Source organism: Bos indicus, chromosome X (assembly GCF_029378745.1).
Source record: "Bos indicus isolate NIAB-ARS_2022 breed Sahiwal x Tharparkar chromosome X, NIAB-ARS_B.indTharparkar_mat_pri_1.0, whole genome shotgun sequence".
Classification (NCBI taxonomy): Eukaryota; Metazoa; Chordata; class Mammalia; order Artiodactyla; family Bovidae; genus Bos; species Bos indicus.
The window spans coordinates 22,578,132-22,600,275 of record NC_091789.1 but is presented as its reverse complement, the minus strand read 5'-3'; the positions used below and the strand labels follow the sequence as shown (position 1 = coordinate 22,600,275).

The 22,144-nt window shown below is 41.5% G+C and overlaps 1 protein-coding gene across 7 annotated transcripts in view; it reads left to right on the top strand.

Moving 5' to 3' along the window:
* FGF13 (fibroblast growth factor 13) overlaps positions 1-18,700 on the top strand; it is a 572,605-nt gene extending 553,905 nt beyond the window's left edge. For all 7 annotated transcript variants that reach the window (XM_070784002.1, XM_019955969.2, XM_070784003.1 and 4 more), the window contains 2 exons: positions 15,800-15,998; positions 17,294-18,700. In XM_070784002.1, the coding sequence (XP_070640103.1) occupies positions 15,800-15,998; positions 17,294-17,430 (336 nt within the window). In that variant the 3' untranslated portion in view covers positions 17,431-18,700. The remainder of the gene's footprint in view (positions 1-15,799; positions 15,999-17,293) is intronic.
* The last annotated feature ends 3,444 nt before the right edge of the window (positions 18,701-22,144 follow it).

Genomic DNA, 22,144 nt, shown 5'->3' with positions numbered 1-22,144 from the left:
GGGCACTGTATGAGTTCTGATTGCAGCTTCAAAAGTCCTCTTTGGACAACTGTTGGGGGACAGCAGCTGCTCTGCCAAAAGTGCTAAAGCACCATGAGTATCGGCATCTAGTTTAGGAAAAACAGTGCACATGGTAGGCACTCAAACAGTCTTCATTGACTTGAAGGCATGTAACTCCCATAAAATGATATGTAAGACAATTCATCTTCATACATTGTATAAAGATGTTGCTCAGAGCTCTGACTCACTAGGTGAATCATACATTGGGATTTGGTATACACATCAATTCCTTGCCAGGGCCAGCACTTTTACCTGCTTTACCTGGAGAATAGTAACAAATGGCTTGGCACATGTGAACATGCTTTGTTTGATATGAACCAGCACATGTTATTGAATGTATTCTAGCCTTTCCTGAACAATTGGCGTTTGAGAGTCAACCAAAGAACAAGGGTGGGCTTTTTCCAGTAGTGGGCTTCAGAACAGAGAGGAAATGGATCCATGACAGGCCCAAATTGAATGTTGAACCCACACAACCCGCTCCCTAGAGACATCACTTGAGCAGAAAAGGATGTACATCTGGTATACCCTATCTCCCTTCCAGTCCTCAACGGTTTATTGTCATCAGAAGTCAGCATTTAACTGGTTCTACTGGAAGCTTGGTGAGGGAATTTCCTTCTGAGGACTGTGATCTCCTCTTTCTCTTGGGGAAGGAGTGTCATTTGCAACCTCCTGATGCAGAGGGATATGGTAGGTAACATTGTGTGGCTACATCCCAAATGTATTCTCTCTACAGGTTTAAGAAAAAAAAGAGACATAATCCAAGTGCTGATGTGATTCATGAATAGAAGATGCAGCTCCTAATGATTTGATGATATGATTTATTGTGTCCCATTCGCATGCACTTAGAAGAACCTATGTGTGGAATCAATAGGAGCCATAAAATTAAATCCAAATATATTGTGACCATTTAAAGTTTTAGCCCCCTTGATTATCTTTAATATATACAGCAGATTTGCCAGTATAGATTTTTCATCACCAGCCATCTGGTAAAAATTAGTATGAGATAAATAATTTAGCTTCCTTCTGTTCAGATACAATTTCATTACCCTTTTCCTCGATACTGTGAAAAGTCTTCAGAAATAGTCAGTTGTAAAGTGCTTTTGCATTCTGGCTGAAGCTGAGCCTGGAGGTTCCTGACATGCTGACATTTGACTCTCTTTTCTCTTTGTGCCGTGAAAGGAAGAGCTACCGGTTATTACCAAGTGGCCTCCAGAAAATTTCATACCTGGGGGCAGCCCCTGCTAAGTCACAGGGTGCAGAACCGAGACACAAGGTAGCTGGGATGTTCCAGAAGTGCAAGACATTTTCTTTGAATTTAAAAAATAAGAATAATGCAGAGCCTAAGAAACCCAGGAGAGATTAGTTATATATTCCCTGTGACGCAGTAATTCTCTCTAATCACAGTGAATATCCCAGCCTCTAAAGCATACTAATTGGTTTGGAGGAGATATTTTTCCATTCATAAGAAAAATGTCTGCTCCTTTTGGTCCTGGCCTTATTTCTCCAATCTGGCTGGAGTTGAGGAATCTTATGCTAGAATTGTAGGAACACATGTGTGAGATTATGGAGGGCCTTGAACGCCAGGCCAGGGAGTTTTGGATTTTATCCTGTAGGCAGCAGGGAGCCATTAAAAGATTTTAAACAGGAGGAATGTAAAAAATAGGACTTGATTTGGATTCGTGTTTAGTATAAAAGTGCAATGATAAGATATATTAAGGGAGTGTTATGGTTCTGTTCACAGCATGAATATAACTGGGGAATTCATCTCTACTAGCTGTCTAGTTCAGCTTTTACAGCATGCAAATTTTCAGGGCCAGCTGTAAGAGCTTGATGGTAAAAGAACAAAGTAAGAATTGATAATGTGAATACAATTGTAAAGAAAGGGACTTTAGTGGTCAAGATCACTGATAACAGAATAATAAGCATTGTAAAGGGTGACTGTAGAATTATTTGTTATTTTGTTGGAGTTCTTTGAAATCACTTCTATGCTATATAATTACCTTAAGTTTTAAGTGTTCCCTGCAGGGATAATTTATGTATTTTGCATTATCATGCAAATGCTTTAACAATCTACACTGTTGAAAATGAAAGCTGAAAATTATTCCAAATAGATGATGGTTGTGCAAAGCTTATGCAATATTAATCATCTTGATATATTCTCATAGTTTATATTGTATCCTTGCCTTGTGTTTTCAACTCTGGTAATACTTAGGTAACAAATATTTGAAAATTGAAATTTCATATTTTGATAAAGAACTGTATTTATTTCAAAATTGAATGACATCAAAACCCTTTTAAAAAATGAATCTAAAAATGCTGCAGTATTTCAGGAAATCCAGAACAGACCAAATTTAATTTAATCTAAGCTACTGAAAGCTCATTTATAAATTGTAGCTGGATACTCGGTCTAAACACTGTTGTAAAGCGTTGCGTTTTCCACCGTGGTTTCTCTCAAACAATAGTATCAGGTGATGAGGAGCATAAACAGCATCACAGGTGAAAAGAGTTTGGTCATAAATAGGGAACCGTTGTCTTGTTTACTGCGCCATAGTTACACATCTGAACATTACGTCCCTCTTATGAAAATATAATTCACTTTATGATAACAACATTCATATATCAAAGTGTCTTATTTTAATGAACTTTATACTAATCCTGAGTTTCTCCAAAGACCTGGACTTCCTTTTTCTTTTCCTTCAGAGATGGATGTGCTTTCCACAGAGGAAAATCTCTAGGAAGAAATAGGTTTATTTGTTTATCAGGCTCCTCTATAGATGCTGACTTTACAGAAGAACAACCTGCCCTGGGTGGCTTCTCAGATTTTACCTGAGGTCTGAGCACAACCTGGAATTTGGACAGGAGACAGATTTTCTCCAACAAGAGAGATGGCTCACTTTCTCACCCTCTCCATGTACGGTGGGGGTGGGTGGAGTCCGGATGGGGAACGGCAGGCATTTCTGAAAGGCCTCAGGATTATAGAACTGGGAAAAAGAAGAACTTGCCACCTTGACTTTTTCTCTTCTCACTTCTTCTTGTCTTTCTCTGTCTCTTTGTCTGCCCCACTCCCGCTTCTCTTTTTATGTCTGTCTGTCTCTTGAGAGGGTTTCCCTGGTGGCTCAGATGGTAAAGCGTCTGCTTGCAATGCAGGAGACCAGGGTTCGATTCCTGGGTCAGGAAGATCCCCTGGAGAAGGAAATGGCAATCCACTCCAGCACTCTTGCCTGGAAAATCCCGTGGACAGAGCAGTCTGATAGGCTACAGTCCATGGGGTCGCAAAGACATACAGACACAGGACTCCGATCAGGCTGATTTCTATTTTGCTATATCAGTTACCCACCTCTTAGCAGCAGCAGCAGCAGTAGCATCTAAAGAGGCAGAAGGCTAATGTCAGTAAAAGTTCTCTGGGGTCATCCCCTAAGAACTCTTGAGTGTAGAGAGGTCCCTGAAAAGAAAAGAAAAGCAGCACTCAAATGTACTGAAATTCAGACATGAATATTTTGCCATAGAAGAATCAAGTTTTCATGGCATAAACTAAGAGAATGTTCCATGGACACATTACTTAAGATTCATGGAATGTTGCCTGGCAGGATTGACTTGTGCTCTGTGGTAAAGCTATTCCTTTCCTCTGCAGCCCAGGGCCAGTTAGCACTGCTGGGTCCTCGGTGTTTTTCAGCTCTGGAAACATCTTAGAGATCAAGTTGCCTGAAAATAAGGGTCTCTCGCACGTCAACATGGCTTCCCAGGTGGCTCAGTGGTAAGGATCCATCTGTCAATGCAAGAAATGTGGGTTCAATCCCTGGTTCGGGAAGATCCCCTGGAGAAGGAAATGGCTCCAGTATTTTTGCCTGAAGAATTCCATGGACGGAGGAGCCTGGTGGGCTACAGTTGCAGAGAGACAGGACTGAGTGACTGAGCACACACATACACACACGCATGTCAACACCGGCTACCTTAAACAGATTCCTGCTTCCTCTAGAAGGAGTTGCCTCCCTGCTCTGGATTCATTCTCTAAATGAAAGTGTGAAAGCCAGATTCCAATGCATTAATATCTCTGGTTTCATTTCTTCAACTGTAAAAAAAAAAAAAAAAAGTCTACCAAATCCATTGTAATCATTACCTTTCTTATTGTCATCATTATAAAAATGTCCCTTATCTGTCACTCGAATGTCATTAACTATTGAAGCATTTGTAGGAAACTGTTAAAGTAGTTGCTGCTTAAACATAAGGAGCTATTAGAGTTTTCAGGATTGTTGTTATTAGTAACTTACATGATGAAAGTAGAACTAGCAAAACAGTGGTTTAGAACAAAAGAAATGGAATAGTCATGTTGCACTTTTATGGCATGGTAATTAAAATGAGATGTGTAAATATCACTTGGCCCATTAATACTGGATTATTTCACAAATCTCTTTAATGTCATGCAGGTTCACTGATACACATTACAGTAATTCAAATTTTGGAATCTTAGGATATTTTAAGCCCCAAATGAAAGATGAGTGCATTGCCACCCTTGCAAAGGAATCACTAACGAAAGGAGTTCTCACCCATATAGTTCATGTGTAACTTGAAGCTCTGTGAACTGGCAAGGCACTTCTCTACTCCCTGATCAGTTTGAAGTTGGGATGGTCGTGGGGAGGAGACTGCATTGACCTGTCTATCACACGAACAGGAAAGTAAGGCAAGGCCAAGGACCCTATAGTCTGTGAGCACCCCCATGTGTGCTGGCTGCTTTCCGTGCTCTCTGCAGTCCTCCCTGGGAGGCACGTGTTGCTATTCTCCTCTTAGCGATTCAGGATCAGAGCCCAGGTCAGCTGCCCGAAGTCAGAAATCTGGAAAGTTGATGTGGCAGGTTCGAAGCTCTGTGGTGTTCAGAGAGCCAGGACACACGAATCGGAGGAAAGACTGACCCTTCAGCCAACATTGGAACTATTCATTTAGAGGAGAACTGACATCACAGCACTTGTCTACACAGTGACTGTTGGGGTGAAAGGGTGCACTTGCAGTGGAGTTCATAAGGGAGTGGCTTAGTAAGGGCTTCTTTCCTGTGGTTTTTCTCCCTTGTGAGGTGGGAGAACTCCTCTCTCAGGCCACAGGGAGGTCATTCCATTCTGAAGCTCATACAGAGACCTGCTTTTGAGATTAAATTAGATCATTATATAGGCAAAGGGACTTCCCACAGTGCTCGGTGCACCGTAGGCTCTCAGTAAGGAATAGGTGAGAATGGATTCTTCATCTGAGTCTTCGGTTAGTGAATAATCATACCACTCAGACTCGTGGTAAGTGACTGTCACAGGCATCCTTTCATTATCTCCTTTCAAGGGGTAAATGTTAGTGGAAATGCGTTCTCTACGTGGAAACAGGACTCTGTACAATTTCCTATCCCCAGAAGTCGTTTGCAGGTGTTATGCGATGTGGTTGTCCCATAGCCTTCTATGACATCTTTCTCATCCTTGGTTTATAGATGAGGCCTTTGCACCTTGCCCTGTGACTCCAGGTTTTCTGGTTTGCAGTGGAAAGCACATATTAGTGACTTCCTTCTGAGCAGAGGCATTGCTTTGCTACCTGTGCAAGAGAAAAGATAAGAAGTCTTCTCTGAAAGTCTTTGAAGAAGTAGACTTCTAGCTATTGTAAATGACTCTGTTCTGCAGAGATAGACCCTATCAAATCTAACTCAACCACTATCCAACACAAATCAGAATTACCACCCTCACAGTGGCCAGATGCACCCACCTGGGTACAATTTTAGTTTTAATAGGCCACCTACTTTGCCAGAGTTTTTTCAGTTGATCTATGCAGAAAGAACCTTTCTTCTTTGCATGACAGTTTGTTGGATGTCTAGGGAAAGTTTTCACAGTTCCCAGGCTTTGAACATTTGGGCAGAAGCTTGGAAGAGCTATCTAAAATACAACCTAAAAGTTTATTCACTTGGTGACTACAAATTCTTCCAAAGTCATTCTCTTGCTGATGGGTTTAGATCCTGCTCTGAAGACTCCCCAGTGGCTCAAATGGTAAAGAATCTGCCTGCAATGCTGGAGACCTGGGTTTGATCCCTGGGTCAGGAAGATCCCCAGGAGAAGGGAACGGCAAGCCACTCCAGTATTCCTGCCTGGAGAATCCCATGGACAGAGGAGCCTGGTGGGCCACAGTCCATAGGGGTCACAAAGAGTCAGACATGACTGAGTGACTAGCACTTTCACTTTTCTTTCTGAAGTTCTTCTACAGAAGAATCCTGCCACAAATTAGAAAGCATCACAGTAATGGAGAATAGCTAGCTAATAGTCACAGATTAATTCCAGTAACCAGCCAAAAGACAGGAAAGTTTCTTTTTAGAGATCATATCTGATATTTGATTCCCCTTTCAAAGCACATAGTTCAGCCCTGCTTATAAGAAAAACCAACACTGCGCATTAATACACATCATAGACAAAAAAAAGTTGGAGAAAGATACTTTAGAGAAGTGTTCTTCACTTGAAAAAAAATGCTTTTCCATGCACAGATTTGTGTTCAGCAGTAAGATTTAATCTAGTAAGATTTTTAAAGAAAGTATGATGGCCACATAGTCTCTGTAATATCTTATGTAAAATGAAATCTCTCTTCTGCTCCCTAATTGGATTCCTAGCCAATCTGTATTCTTCTGCAAGGCTTGGACCAGACTGACACTGTCTTGGACCAATCACACAGCCCTGGAGATGTGTGGCCTATCCCACTTCTTCATCACAAACGTCAGCAAGTTACTTCCATTTCAGAATGTATCTGCTGACCAGGTTTGGAGCTGAGTGAGGCCTTAGGGTCTTTTTTTTCTTTTCTTTTTTTTTAAAAGAATCATTTATTTTTAACCACAACAAAAATCACCCTTCTTAGGCTCTGTAAGGGATGCAGTGTTTTTGTTTTGATTCCTGCTTTATTCTAGCTTATTTCTGTGTATTTTATAAAACGAATTGTAAAATTCAATATTTCATGAGACTGCTCTACAGAAATAGATGAAAATCTAGAACAAGCCAATACAAAGGACTCAGTGAACCCCAGGGCCAAAATGTGGTCATATCTGCATCCTAATTCTGTTTATACAAGCCATTGCTTGACAATCTCGTTAAAATTTCCTTTTTTTTTTTTTTTTTTCATTTTTGTTTGTTAAGAGTTGAAGAAAGGCAATACCGGGGTGCCCTATTTTGTGGACTCAACATAAGGTCAATGAAAATGTCTATTAGATACCTTGGAATACAAAAATGCTACTGAGAAGTTTCACTATAACCATATGAGGAGAAATAGTCCCATGTACATATTCTTAATTATGATTTGTTGCATTGCAAACAGTTGCCAGTTAGCACGTGTACTTTGAAGTCATTTTGTGACGTGGTATTTCATGAAGCCTATTTTTCAGTACTTCATCTCTTTAGTGCTGTGGCTTGAAGCACTGCAGCCTTTTCAGCCGACTGCAGACCAAAATGACAAATGGAAGGAAGCAAAACAGTTTTGGGGGAGCCAAGCTTGGAGGAGAACGCTAAACACCGAGTGTCATTCACGTGCAGTCCTCATTTGGGGCAGAATTTATCTCCTTCCATGGCAATAAAACAAATATAGGCAGATCCTTTCTTTAGAAATTGATTCCAGAGTGCAGAAGAACCTTGAAAAGAAGAGAGAATGTATTTATTTTACCTTGGTTTTCTGGGCATGTATTATCAGAAGTAATCACACATTTCATGTTTATGGGGCTTTACAATTCTCAGAGCTTCTTTCACATACATCATCTCATTGCCTCCTTGTCCAACCATCCAGTACGATCACCAGGACTGGTCCCCACCCCACCTCCTCACCTTTTTACAGAAATCAAGTGAACAGAATTTAGTTGCAGTCTTTAGCTGTTTGCAGAGCCAAAGACCAAGAGTATGAGTTTAATGCCTATATCTTGGTTACCAGAAAATCTCTTTATTCTTGGAGCTTCAGCTTCGGTTTTGTCTTTATTAGTCCCTCTTCTCTTCCTTCCTCTCTGTCTCCCTCCCTCCGTCCTTCCCTTTCTCTCCTCCCTCTGCAGTTTTTTAAATTGAATTTATCTGTAGGCTGCTTTCCTCCTTTTATCACCTACTCTTTCTGCCCTGGCAGGCAAGTTCTGACTTGTCAGTCTCTCCTCTCAAACAGCCCTCTATTCATATCCCACCACGTTTAACCCTTTTTTGGACCTGTATAAGCTATCTCCCAAGTCCTCTTCCTATGAAATCCCATTCTTTTCTTTGTTTATTTCATTAGATATATATTGATCATTGACTCTAAGCCAGGCCCCATGCTCGGAGCTGCCCTCAAGTATTCCACAGTCCAGGGAATATTTGAGTGAACAAACCAAACTCTGTTTATCATGAATTAATAATTTTGTTTAGCTACAGTGAACTGGCTAAGTATTGATTCCTTCTTCTCCAACCTCTCCCTTCCCGTGCTTTGATCTTAGTAATAATGAAGTTCATTCACATCAAATATACCCTGAGAGAGAACATCAAAGTCCTGAATATAATAATTAATCCTGGATTTTGAAATCACCGATAGAAGGGAAGCTTATATAGAGAATATAGGTAGTTATGGGGTCACCCGCTATGGGTATGATTTATATTTTAGATTCTATTTTGTTTTATTTTTTTAAACAGTTGAAAATCTAATGTTAATCTGCATATTATTTTCATTAGGCTGGGGAATAATTGACACACACAAGTCAGACCTGTTTGTATAAGCTGCTAACTTTAAATCTAGAAAATAATTGTCATCAGAACATGGCTGAGAATCAGAAGAGTGACCCTTGCTCTTGGCAGTAATTGTTAAATTAATTGGATCGTCAGGCTACTGAAAATGTGGCCAGAAGAGAGAAGGAAGTGAGAGAAGTAAAGGGCGAGATAGATTAGTTATGTTTCTAGAACTTGCTGAAAAGAAGAAATTATGTTTTATTGAGTTCATTTTTAAAAGTTTCTTTAAATGCTCACTCATCGACTTACACACTGTTTTTCTGTGTTCTATGATGCCAATAAAAATGTGACATGTGAATAGAGCAAAATGTATGGAGACACATTCATCTCTACCAGGATTTGTGCAGTTCACATAGTGTCTACATGTGCGAAAACTTATATTCAGTGTTCATGCTTTGTTCAACAGCCTAGGACCTCTGTGTTGCCATTTTATATATGGACAACCTAAGGAGACTCTGCTGGTCTCTTGAGATCCAAGGAAATCAGCACTGCCCTTTTAAAAAAGATTTCTTTTGAGAGAAATGTGTTCAAAGCATTCACGATATTCCTAAATCCTCAAAGCCTGCTAAGGACATCACTTCAGTCATGTCCGACTCTGTGCGACCCGATAGACGGAAGCCCACCAGGCTCCCCCATCCCTGGGATTCTCCAGGCAAGAACACTGGAGTGCGTTGCCATTTCCTTCTCCAGTGCATGAAAGTGAAAAGTGAAAGTGAAGTCACTCAGTCGTGTCCGTCTCCTCGAGACCTCATGGACTGCAGCCCACCAGGCTCCTCCACCCATGGGATTTTCCAGGCAAGAGTACTGGAGTGGGTGCCATTGCCTTCTCCCCCTCAAAGCCTAGTGAGGTACAAACTCAAGTAGAACACTGCCACCCTGTCGGTTGGTAGCATAGCTGCAAGTACAAAAGCTGGGGGCAAAAGTATGAAAACGCTGCTATTACGGTGTGTGTTTGCCAAATGACTTTTTTTTTAATGTGGACCATTTATAAAGTCTTTATTGAATTTGTTAGAATATTGCTTCTGTTTTATGTTTTGGTTATTTGGCTGGTGGGATCTTAGCTCCCCAACCAGGGATCGAATGCATACCTGTCAGATTGGAAAGTGAAGCCTTAACCACTGGACCACCACAGAAGCCCACCCCCCACCCCCACAATGACTTCTTTTAATCAAGAAGAAACTTAGCCATGGGTGTGTGCACTGTGGTATTGTGGACGTGTTTAGCATGTGGAGATGATGTACATGATATACAGATGGTTTTGAGCTCTTGCCATTTGGGTTATGGCTCTACTGGAGGAGGGCATGGCAACCCACTCCAGTATTCTTGCCTGGAGAATTCCACGGATAGTGGAGCCTGGCAGGCTACAGTCCATGGGATTGCTAAGAGTCGGACATGACCGAATGACTAACACTTTGACTTTCTTGAGGATATAGCTTCACATCCCCTGCGGAGTGATGAGGCCCTTAGTAGGCTCCCTTCCGGGAAGCTACCATCACAGCCCATGCTTCTTCTGACCTGGCCCCAGCTCCAAGAGGCCAGAGAGCTATTTTATCCCCTCCATCCTGTGCCCTTGGTGCCAGAGGCAACTCAAGGCACCAGGGTAAATTGCTATCCCAGGTCCAGAGCCTTTCTTCTGGGACAAAGTTGCTTTCTAGCACACCATTGGATCTGGGGGGCTCTTTGCGTATATCCTGCATTATTGATTGCATGAATGCCTTATTCACTTGATTGTTAAAGTCTGTGTGGAAGTCTAATATGCCCCACTGAGGGCAGCTGACCATCACCATCTGTAGCTCTAAGTATTCTCTAATATGCTCTATTGACCTGATGTTGAGGGTTTCAGATGTTTTCATCTTGTTAGTGGTAAACCTTCAAAGACCTATATTGCCCTTAATAGTGAATTAATTGGTTAAAAATAATTGTACTGTTAGGTTTTGCTCCTGGATCTGTTCATTCTGCAAATGTAGATTTTTCATTCTTTACTCAAAATATAATCACTGTCATTAACTGGTATGGATTCTGTGGATAAAAAAGTTAGGTAATCACTGCGGAAAAAACTAACCTTGGACTTTAAGGGGAATAGAGAGGATGATTACAGAAAAGAGTTGAGAAAGATTGAATTTTTTTTTGAGAGTTATTCCTCTGAACCTTACTAACATTATTCCTCTGAAATAAGTATAGATATGCAAGAGAGGTAAACAACTTTTAAGAGAAATCAATGCATGAAAGGTTAGAAGACATAAAGCACCTTTTCTTTTGTACTCATGTCAAGTAATTTCTTCGTGGCTGTGCAGGGAATGCTTGACATCTTTTTAATTCATTTATTATGATAGCCAGTATTTATCTAATGCCTATTCAATACAGAGTACAGTGAGTGCTGCCTCTATTTCATGCCTACTAAGTGTCAAGGCCACTGTGGTACCTTTTTTCCCAGACCAAGAATAATCATCTCCAGATCAATCAAAGACTGATTGCTTGCCAGAGGTCTACTTGGTATTCTGTGAATAAGGCTTCTCTGGTTAGGGTTCAATCCGATTTCTATTATTTCTGTGAACCGCTGCTGAGACACAGAGATGTAGCTCTACCCCTCTTCCCTTTGGTGGCCCTTCCTGTGTTGGGTGGGATGTTCACATCTTTCCACATTTGATAAAAATCAAGCCTCTTCTGCCTACTCATTTCAGCACTGGATAAAATGACAGTGTCACACACCGAGAACAGAACACTGCTTTGGTTGCTTCAACATTCTTTTTTTGGCCTCATTTTCCTCCCTCTCTACTGAGTTCTTGAGTCCAGATTTAGTGGTGATGACTAAGAAATTGCCAGGATGTGACAGAGCATTCAGTTCATTGAGTCCTTCCTTGCCATTTTCCAATAGTTGTAACAATTGCCAAGTTTTTTTTTTTTTTCCTCCGCATGTTGGAGGTGCCAGTATCTGTGTAGTATCTGTTATTCTGAACAGATTTGAAGTCACACAAACAGGATTTGTCCCTGAAATGACAGCCTCCATCTACATACAGCTGATTTCATTCTGTGGTATTCAGGAAATTCCCTGCAGACTTCTTACTGGGTTGATACTTTTGAATCCCGGTGTTTCCAATACGTCAATCTGAACCTCTGCAATGCAAATCCTGTAAACCATCGGTCCCCAATCTTTTTGGCACCAGGGACTGGTTTCGTGGAAGAGAGTTTTTTCCAAAGACAGGGCTGGGGAGGGAGCGGGGCATGGTTTCAGGATGATTCTCTTAAGAAGTGCACAACCTCGGTCCTTTGCATGCGCAGTTCACAGTAGTCTTCGCCCCCCTATGACAATCTAATGTCACTGCTGATCTGACAGGAGGCAGAGCTCAGGCAGTAATGTGAGTAATGGGGAGTGGCTGTAAATACAGATGAAGCTTCGCTTGCTCACCTCCTTCTCTGCAGCCCAATTCCTAACAGACCACGGAGTAGTGCTGGTCTGTGGCCCAGGTGTTGGGGACCCCTGCTGTAAACAATAACTGGATGGTTTACTGTGTTCAGTAAACTAGGCAATATGATCAGTCACTGATGGCTGAAAGGCAGATTCAGAAATAAAAGACAAGTTCCTTGTCTTCCAGAGCCAAGCATGCACATGTCCGAGTCACGGGGCCATGCCAGAGATGGAGATAAGAGTTCCTGGGAACACAAATATATGTGTCATCGGTTCTGATTTCAGTCAGTTCAGTTCACTCGCTCAGTTGTGTCTGACTCTTTGCAATCCCATGAATTGCAGCACACCAGGCCTCCCTGTCCATCACCAACTCCCGGAGTTCACTCAGACTCATGTCCATCGAGTCAGTGATGCCATCCAGTCATCTCATCCTCTGTCGTCCCCTTTTCCTCCTGCCCCCAATCCCTCTCAGCATCAGAGTCTTTTCCAATGAGTTAACTCTTCACATGAGGTGGCCAAAGTACTGAAGTTTCAGCTTTAGCATGATTCCTTCCAATGAACACCCAGGACTGATTTCTTTTAGAATGGACTGGTTGGATCTCCTTGCAGTCCAAGGGACTCTCAAGAGTCTTCTCCAACACCACAGTTCAAAAGCATCAATTCTTCAGCACTCAGCTTTCTTCACAGTCCAACTCTCACATCCATACATGACCACTGGGAAAACCACAGCCTTGACTAGATGGACCTTTGTTGGCAAAGTAATGTCTCTGCTTTTGAATATGCTATCTAGGTTGGTCATAACTTTCCTTCCAAGGAGTAATCGTCTTTTAATTTCATGGCTGCAGTCACCATCTGCAGTGATTTTGGAGCCCAGAAAAATAAAGTCTGACACTGTTTCCACTGTTTCCCCATCTATTTCCCATGAAGCGATGGGACCAGATGCCATGATCTTCGTTTTCTGAATGTTGAGCTTTAAGCCAACTTTTTCACTCTCCTCTTTCACCTTCATCAAGAGGCTTTTTAGTTCCTCTTCACTTTCTGCCATAAGGGTGGTGTCATCTGCATATCTGAGGTTATTGATATTTCTCCCAGCAATCTTGATTCCAGCTTGTGCTTCTTCCAGCCCAGCGTTTCTCATGATGTACTCTGCATAGAAGTTAAATAAGCAGGGTGACAATATACAGCCTTGACATACTCCTTTTCCTATTTGGAACCAGTCTGTTGTTCCATGTCCAGTTCTAACTGTTGCTTCCTGACCTGCATACAGATTTCTCAAGAGGCAGGTCAAGTGGTCTGGTATTCCCATCTCTTTCAGAATTTTCCACAGTTTATTGTGATCCACACAGTCAAAGGCTTTGGCATAGTCAATAAAGCAGAAATAGATGTTTTTCTGGAACTCTCTTGCTTTTTCCATGATCCAGCGGATGTTGGCAATTTGATCTCCGGTTCCTCTGCCTTTTCTAAAACCAGCTTGAACATCTGGAAGTTCACAGTTCATGTATTGCTGAAGCCTGGCTTGGAGAATTTTGAGCATTACTTTACTAGCATGTGAGATGAGTGCAATTGTGCGGTAGTTTGAGCATTCTTTGGCATTGCCTTTCTTTGGGATTGGAATGAAAACTGACCTTTTCCAGTCCTGTGGCCACTGCTGAGTTTTCCAAATGTGCTGGCATATTGAGTGCAGCACTTTCACAGCATCATCTTTCAGGATTTGAAATAGCTCAACTGGAATTGCATCACCTCCTCTAGCTTTGTTTAGGAGAGGTCATATATGATTTCAGGGGCAGTCATATTTGAGCTCAACCTTGAGGAATGACAGGAAAGCCAGTTGGTAGAGAGATCCAGGAAATGACATGAATGGGGTCTATAAAGGCACAAAGGCACAGACTGAAGGCATGGTAATGACTACATTGTGGAGAATTTTAAATGCCACATGGAGTTGTCATTTTACTCTAGGCAAGGCTAAACCAACATTCTATGCAATCGTGCTCATCCCTGGAGAACACGTGGAGACTATTTTAGTCATATTTCTTTGTAGGCATACCTTGGCTTTCCCTATGTTGAGAATTCTACAAAGAGGAGTGTTCACAGCCCATAAATAGAACGCTTTGGTTCCTACCCTGTGATAGTTGCCTTCAAAGTACATTGCTTCTTGAGTAGGTTGAATTTGTGTGAGTCTTCTGAGTCTCTACTAAGTATGCCCCTAGGCTGAAATTATCCCAAAAGATGACTCTGTTCCAGGCGCTCTGGAAGCCAGATGGAAGAACCAGTGAAATTACTGAGTGAAACAGATTTTGTGGATTTCCAGAAAAAAGAAAAGTGTTCAATTATTTAACATTAAGAAAAAAAGCTGCCTCATTTGAGGAATCTGTCTCTCTTCGCTGAAGTGATTCTCTGATACTGTTGCTCAGATAGTATACTTTGCTTGGAATGCTACCTAACATGAAAATGAAGGTAAGTATCGTTCCCAAAGGACAGGTGTCCGGAGAGATTGCAATATTTTGTTGCAAGGTGGGTTTTTTTTTTTTCAGGTTTTATCAAAACTTATTCCTGATAAGATCCCAGCAAAATAGCAAGAATCAAAGGGCATCCTTGGTGTCACTGTCATAGGAAACTCACTTAGCATTTTCCTCATTATCTTGGACTCCAAGTGGACCCACTGCCACCCTGCAGATTATTTAGAGGTTAAAATATGCTGTTCATTTCATTGTCTACAAATGGATATTTTACCTAGCTATTTATTGTATAATGCACATATTGCAAAGCTTAAAAGAAGGTTTTCTGGTTTTGTTTGTTTTCAGAAACAGTCTGTTGGGTCAGGAACCTTTCATTTGTATGGGGAAGTCCAAAGAAAACATGGTCACGTACATGGCAGAAAATCACATTGTCAGGTTCAAAATCCCCTGGGGTGCTCTCTCATGTCTGCTCTCTCATGTCTGCAAGTAAATTCCTTGCTTCTATATTGATTTGTGTGAAATGTTACTGTAAGGCAAGGATGGGGTGATGAGGGACTTTTTTTTTTCTGTTTTTAAGTCAAGGTCCAATGATCTGAAAATTTCAGTTTAGTTTATCTAAAAGTGAAAGTTAGTCTTTCTTAATAGCATCTCTTTAAAAATCTAGGCATTCAGCATTGTAACACTGTAACACAGATTTCAGCCTGGGGTGATTGAAAATTATAGCATATAGTAACTGGACAATCTATGAAAATTAAGTATAAGGATGAGATGTTTATTTCTCAAATTTAATCTTGAAAGGAACAAAACTCCATGTGACAGTGTTATGCTTGTCTCTTCAATCTTTGGCTCCTCTATTTGTCCAATACATTACACTTATGTGACTGGTTCTCAGTTTTCCATTACCTTATTACAAAGAGAGCTAATTATTGATCAGTAGCCCTTGCAGTTAGGGCTTTTTATAAAGCATCACATGAAATGTTATATATAGTCTCAGTTTCCAATGATAATAGTTTCTGCTGTTAAAATAGAATGCCAGTCTTAACAAGCTTTAACAAAGTATGTCCTAAACTCCTGAAGGGCAATACCATATGGTTCTCCATGAAATTCATAGCTGTAAATATTGAGCTTTTGTTTATTTACTTTTCTTGTAGGAACATTTCACACCTGAGTGCAAATTCAAAGAATCAGTGTTTGAAAATTATTACGTGACATATTCATCGATGATATACCGTCAGCAGCAGTCAGGCCGAGGGTGGTATCTGGGTCTGAACAAAGAAGGAGAGATCATGAAAGGAAACCATGTAAAGAAGAACAAGCCTGCAGCTCACTTTCTGCCCAAACCACTGAAAGGTAAACTCGAGAGTATACCAGCTGTGGATGAAATGAGTATCGGTATGGAAATTAATCCTTTATTTTGAAAGTGGAACCTAATCCTTCCATCCTGAGGCATTTATACAAAAATTTGGTAAAATTTTACACTTAAAAAGAACATTAAAGCGTAGATGGGAACATCTAATCTCCTGATTGGAGTTGACCAAAAAGTTTATTTTGGCCAAATCCAAATGAACTTTTGGCCAACCCAATATATCTACATGTGGTAACACCTTACTTACGTGGAAATAGCTTAATTGCTAACTCCCGGACAGCCAAGAACCTCAAGATAGGCCAAAATAGTTAGAAATACAGATGCTCAAATGCGTGCACACTTAACACTTATTGGAAACCTCCTTGGGCCCAACAATGTTGTCCCAACAGTTTTCCTTCACAGTTTTGTTTTTCGGTCATTATTAGAAGCCTGGTGGCAAGTGAGAGGGCTTCCATCGTGGCTCAATTGGTAAAGAATTTGCCTCCAATGCAGGAGATGTGGGTTTGATCCCTGGATTGGGAAGATTCCCCTGGAGGAGTGCATGGTCACCTACTCCAGTATTCTTGCCTGGAGAATTCTATGGACAGAGGAGCCTGGTGGGCTGCAGTCCATGGGGTCACAAAGAGTTGGACACGAATGAGAAACTAACACACACACACACACACACAGAGCAAGTGAGAAAGTTTGAGGGATAGGAATGGGCTACAGGAAGTAGGGATGACAGAAGGAGTGAGACACAGTGGGAAGGGGATAGAAAATCCAGACAAAGGAGAGCAAGCCCTTCAAGAGGTTACTGGCTCGAGGTTAGAAGAGCAGTTTACCAGAGGGGCAGTCTGCCCAGTCAAGTCATCACAGCGCCCTTTGACAGCACATTTTCTAGAGCCAGATTACTTGAATCCTCCTGCAATGCAGGAGACCTGGGTTCAATCTCTAGGTTGGGAAGGTCCTCTGGAGAAGGGAAAGGCTACCTGCTCCAGTATTCTGGCCTAGATGATTCCATGGACTGTGTAGTCCATGGGGTTGCAAAGGGCCAGACACGACTGAGTGACTTTCACTTTCACTTTTCATATAAAACCATCAGTGATGGAAATAAGGCATTAGAATTCTCTACACACCTCTGTACCAAGACTGGCTTTTGCTTCATCTGGTCCAAAGACTCTACTGAGTCTTTGAAAGCAGCATTTCTCAGGTTTGGCCTCCAGCAGAGAGGCCCAGGGGGTAGAAGGAAAGCTGAGGGCCAGTGCAATGGCCTCTGACGCCGTGTCTCTATGCTTTGTAGTGGCCATGTACAAGGAGCCGTCTCTGCATGACCTCACGGAGTTCTCCCGATCTGGAAGTGGGACCCCGACCAAGAGCAGAAGTGTCTCCGGTGTGCTGAACGGAGGCAAGTCTATGAGCCACAATGAATCAACGTAGCCAGTGAGGGCAAAACAAGGGCTCTGTAACAGAACCTTACCTCCAGGTGCTGTTGAATTCTAGCAGTCCTTCACCCGAAAGTTGAGATTTGTCAATGACGTTTACCAAACAAACAAGGCAGAGTTCACTATTCTAATCTGCCATCAAACCTTCTCATCCATCCAAAAGCCCCATAATTTAGATCAAGCTTGTGCAAAAAAACAGTGCCGAGCCTGATCAGTGAACTAAATCTGGGAGAAGGACTGCCCAATTTTCTCATGATCTCACCTCTGCTTAGGGGAAGACAAACCAAAAACATTTCACAGCACTAATGCTGATTAAGAAAAATTTGCTCTCCAACCAAGACAATTGAAAAGACCATCATTGTTCTTCAAAAACAAACAAAAAAGAAAACAGAACAAAATTAACTGCTTCCGTGTTTTGTAGGGGCAAACAAAATTCTGTGAACTGTGTTGTTTTCTTGGCTTAATGTTTTCTATCTATGCTTGATTCATATGTATTCTTTACGTTGCAGTTTTATGATTTCTGAAATTCAATGGTTCTATTGACTCTCTGTCACTTAATCCAATTCAACCAAATTCAGGGTTGAAGCTGAATTGGCATCTCAGGCTCAAGGTTCTTATGATTTTACCATTTTTTCCCCTTTAGATTCATAGTATTCTGGTCAAGTTCTTGTGCTGTACTTTGTGCGTAGAAATTGTGTTGTGTTGTGTTGTGTTGTCAACCCCAGTCAGTAAAGATTACTTAAAAATAAAGATTATCCTCAAGTGTAGTTTTCTCTTAATTCCATTTGTGTTATCATGTTAAACTATTATTGTGGCTTCTTATGTAAAGACAGTAACTGTGGAACTGTGATGTTGTCTTTTGTGTTGTTAAAATAAGAAATGTCTTATCTGTATACGTATGAGTCCCTCTGTCATTGTATTTGGCACGTGAATATTGTGTACAAGGAAATGTTAAGACTGGTTACCCCTAAACAACATATACTTATACCTGCTTCTGGAAAAGTGTTTAAGACTTAGCTAGGTTTCCATTTAGATCTTCATATCTGTTGCATGGAAGAAAGTTGGAATCTTGGCATAGAGTTGCATGATATGTAAGATTTTGTGCATTAATAATTGTTAAAATCTGTGTTCCAAAAGTGGACATAGCATGTACAGGCAGTTTTCTGTCCTGTGCACAAAACAGTTTAAAAAAAAGTTGTTTAATATTTGTTGTTGTATACCCAGATACGCACCGAATAAACTCTTTATATTCATTCAAAGAAAAATCCCTTAACGTGTATTTACTGTGTCCATTATGTGCCGTGAATTGTGGTAGAAACTGGAGTTACACACTGAATTATGTACATCTGATCACCACCTTCAGATAATCTACAGTCTAGAGATTTATATTCGCATGAATACTCTTAAAAGTGTAATTGTTATACTTGAACTGCAGGCTGGAACAGAAGAATTTTCATTCCCATTCAGTGATGAACTGTAAAAAAGGATCTATATTCTAGTACCCTGCTGTTCACACTGTCATCTCCCCCTCTCTGATGCTCATTTCTTTCCATAGAGGAAAGGCACGGGACTAAATATCTCAAGTCTTTTCCATCTCTGAGAACTGAACATAGCTATTTTCTTTTTTTATTAAAATTTCAAACCATAAGTTAAAAATAGAATGTTACAGTGAATGCTGGTAAACCTACACCTGTGTTCAAATATTCACATACTACTATACTGTACATCTATCCATCCATCACTCCATCTTATTTGTGATACGTTTCAAAATCAACTACAGATATCTGTACACTTCCTCATAATTTGGTATGCATTTCAGTAACTAGAGTTTGGTGTCCATTTGCAGTATTTTGCATCATATACAACTTACAATAAAGTGCACATAGAGTGTCTTTGTTGAGTTGACAGATGCATACATTTGGGTCACCATAAACATTGTCAGTGTTGATGACTTTTCACTATCTCCCCAAAGCTGCCATCGCCTGGTCATGATGCTTCAGGAGTCGACCATGTAGGAAGGTGAGAGTGGAGGAACAGGTGAAACATAATTGGCATCCATCAAATAAAGTTCCTGGGGCCCCAAGCAGCATGCTTTTGCACAAAGGAAGGCTGCTGGTTCCTAAGACATCAGGGCCGGATTCAGCAGGAGCTCCTAGCCTAGGCCAACCCAGCCCAGTTCAGTCACCTTGTGATCCTGTCTTAAGCCCTCATCGTGCCAGAGCTCTTGGGTCCAGCTACATGAAAGATGCTGCCTGCCCAGTTTGGACAGGAGCCTGGGTACCCTATGCCATAACCAGACTCACTCAGCCTTGCCCCCCTCTATTCAGTCTTCCTAATTTTCAATCCATAGAGAAAAGTACTGCATTGTCTCAGTCTTGCTCCAAGGACTTTAAAATTTGATTATTGACGAGTTTCCTTGCAGCTTTTCCTTTTTCATTGCTCAAGAATAGCATAGGTCTGTTGGTAACAAACAAGTCAGTACCTTGGAGTCTTAGGGAAGCCTGGCATAAATTAGAAGTGGCCAAAATGCCCAGGAATAATCCTTTTTTCCCAGCATTCTCTATGAGCTGACTCACGTTGTTTTTAACCGAAGGTGATCTTTAAATAAGTCAATAATTAAACTGACCTCCAAAAATACCTCACCACAAACAGCCATACTTTCACATACCTTCATTACATACACATTCACACACACACACATAAACACCAGAAACGTTTCTCGTGGTTGGAAACATTAGCTGTGCCAAATGTTTGATGAAATAAGTTTTGGAAAAACACCACAAGGACTATTGGCTCGCAGATATGCGTCCACATTGTAGACACCTAGAGGGCTTGTAAGATACAGATGGCTGGACCCCACCTCCAGTGTTTCTGATTGAGTAGGTCTGGAGTGGACTCAAGCCTTCGGATCTTTAAGTTCCCAGGTAAGGCTGCTGCTCCTGGGGAACCATACTTTGAGAACCACTGGCACACACAGTATCCTTCAGGATTGAAACTGTGTATTAGAACATTGAATTCTAGAAAGTTCTGTGTTAAGGAAGCCTGCTTAACTGAGAACTGCTAGGGTGAACTGCTGCTTCTTTGACCATGGAGGCAGTTTCACAGAGCCCATATTAACCCTGCAGTAGAGCAATGGTACTCAGGCCTTTGGGGATACCAGAACCACCCAGGTATTTGGCCTACTTCCACAGTTTTAGGCCAGGCCTAGGAATGTCCTAAATTGGGCGCCCACCACAGTCTGAGACCACTGCTCTGTGGCTTGCACTCAGTCTCAGGTAGTCACACTCTCTGTTAGTGTATATCCACAGAGTATATACAGAGAAGTGTATATCTTCTTGTCGAATTGAGTCTAGGAAACAATATGGAAAACAACAACCAATACCCTTCTTCAAGCTTCTTGAAAAACAAATGCTAAAGTTTTCCTCGAAGAGTTGCCCTTGTACCTGGAGGGAACACGAATCCTTAAAGGACTGAGCAGGGAAGTGATCTGTAGCCCTTATCCTCACCTTCCTCACTGGCCTGGTCCTAAGCCAATCAAGTTCACTGAGTGAGGGAGTGATAGTCACTCAGTCTTGTCAGACTCTTTGTGACCCCATGGACTGTAGCCCGCCAGGCTCCTCTGTCCATGGAATTCTCCAGGCAAGAATACAGGAGTGGGTTGTCATTTCCTTCTTCCAAGTTCACTGAAGAACTTGTCAAAGGAGCCAGCAACATGTATCCAAATTTTCCAAACAGCCATAATCCAAGTGAACACAGTGGAGGAAATGAATATCCAATAGGATCATCTCTTCATCTACACTGACTGATTATTATTAATAACCAGTCTGTGGAGAAGGCATGGCGGAATCCAGGGCTGATGACCATTTTGAATAAATGTCATCCAGGTGCCTTAGAAATCTCATTTAGTTGAGGTGTGTTATTCATGAGATAAATTGAAATGTGCCCTCACTGGCACATCATATTCCTACCAACAGTCTTTCCAAGGCAATCTAGACTTCTACTATCATGCTTCTCAAACTCTTCCAACCTCTAGTTAAAGCCATTTCCACATTTTAGATCTTGATTATAGCAGCACCCTATTATAGTACCAGAATCTGTACAGGAATGTGGTAGTGGCAAAATGGATGACCATTTCCAATCAAAACCAAGTGGAGAGCTGTAACTAGGGTAGGCATTTGTGCCCCAAATTATTAACTTTATTGACAATGACAACTTATCATACCTTTCATCACGCTATATGCCAAAACATGTGGTCCCAGGGTTTGGCTTGATGCATTTAGCTATCCTGGAATGAAGCCACCTGGCAACCATGCTAACTTTTTCTGACACCTTGGGTGTGCCCTTTACCCCTAATGAATGGGAATGCTACAAGCAGGTACATGCAACAGAGTGTGCCTTAAATTCTGGATTCCTATTTAGCTCTAAATGAGAAAAAAAAGGGGGGGGGGGAATCCACACTTTGAGAAAGGGGACGACAGAGAATGAGATGGCTGGATGGCATCACTGACTCGATGGACATGAGTCTCAGTGAACTCCGGGAGTTGGTGATGGACAGGGAGGCCTGGCATGCTGCGATTCATGGGGTCGCAAAGAGTCGGACACGACTGAGCGACTGATCTGATCTGATCTTTTATGAATCATCACATCCTGGACCTTTTTAATCTCTAAACATTGTGCTACTTTTTAGAGGTTAGTTTGAATTTGCTACA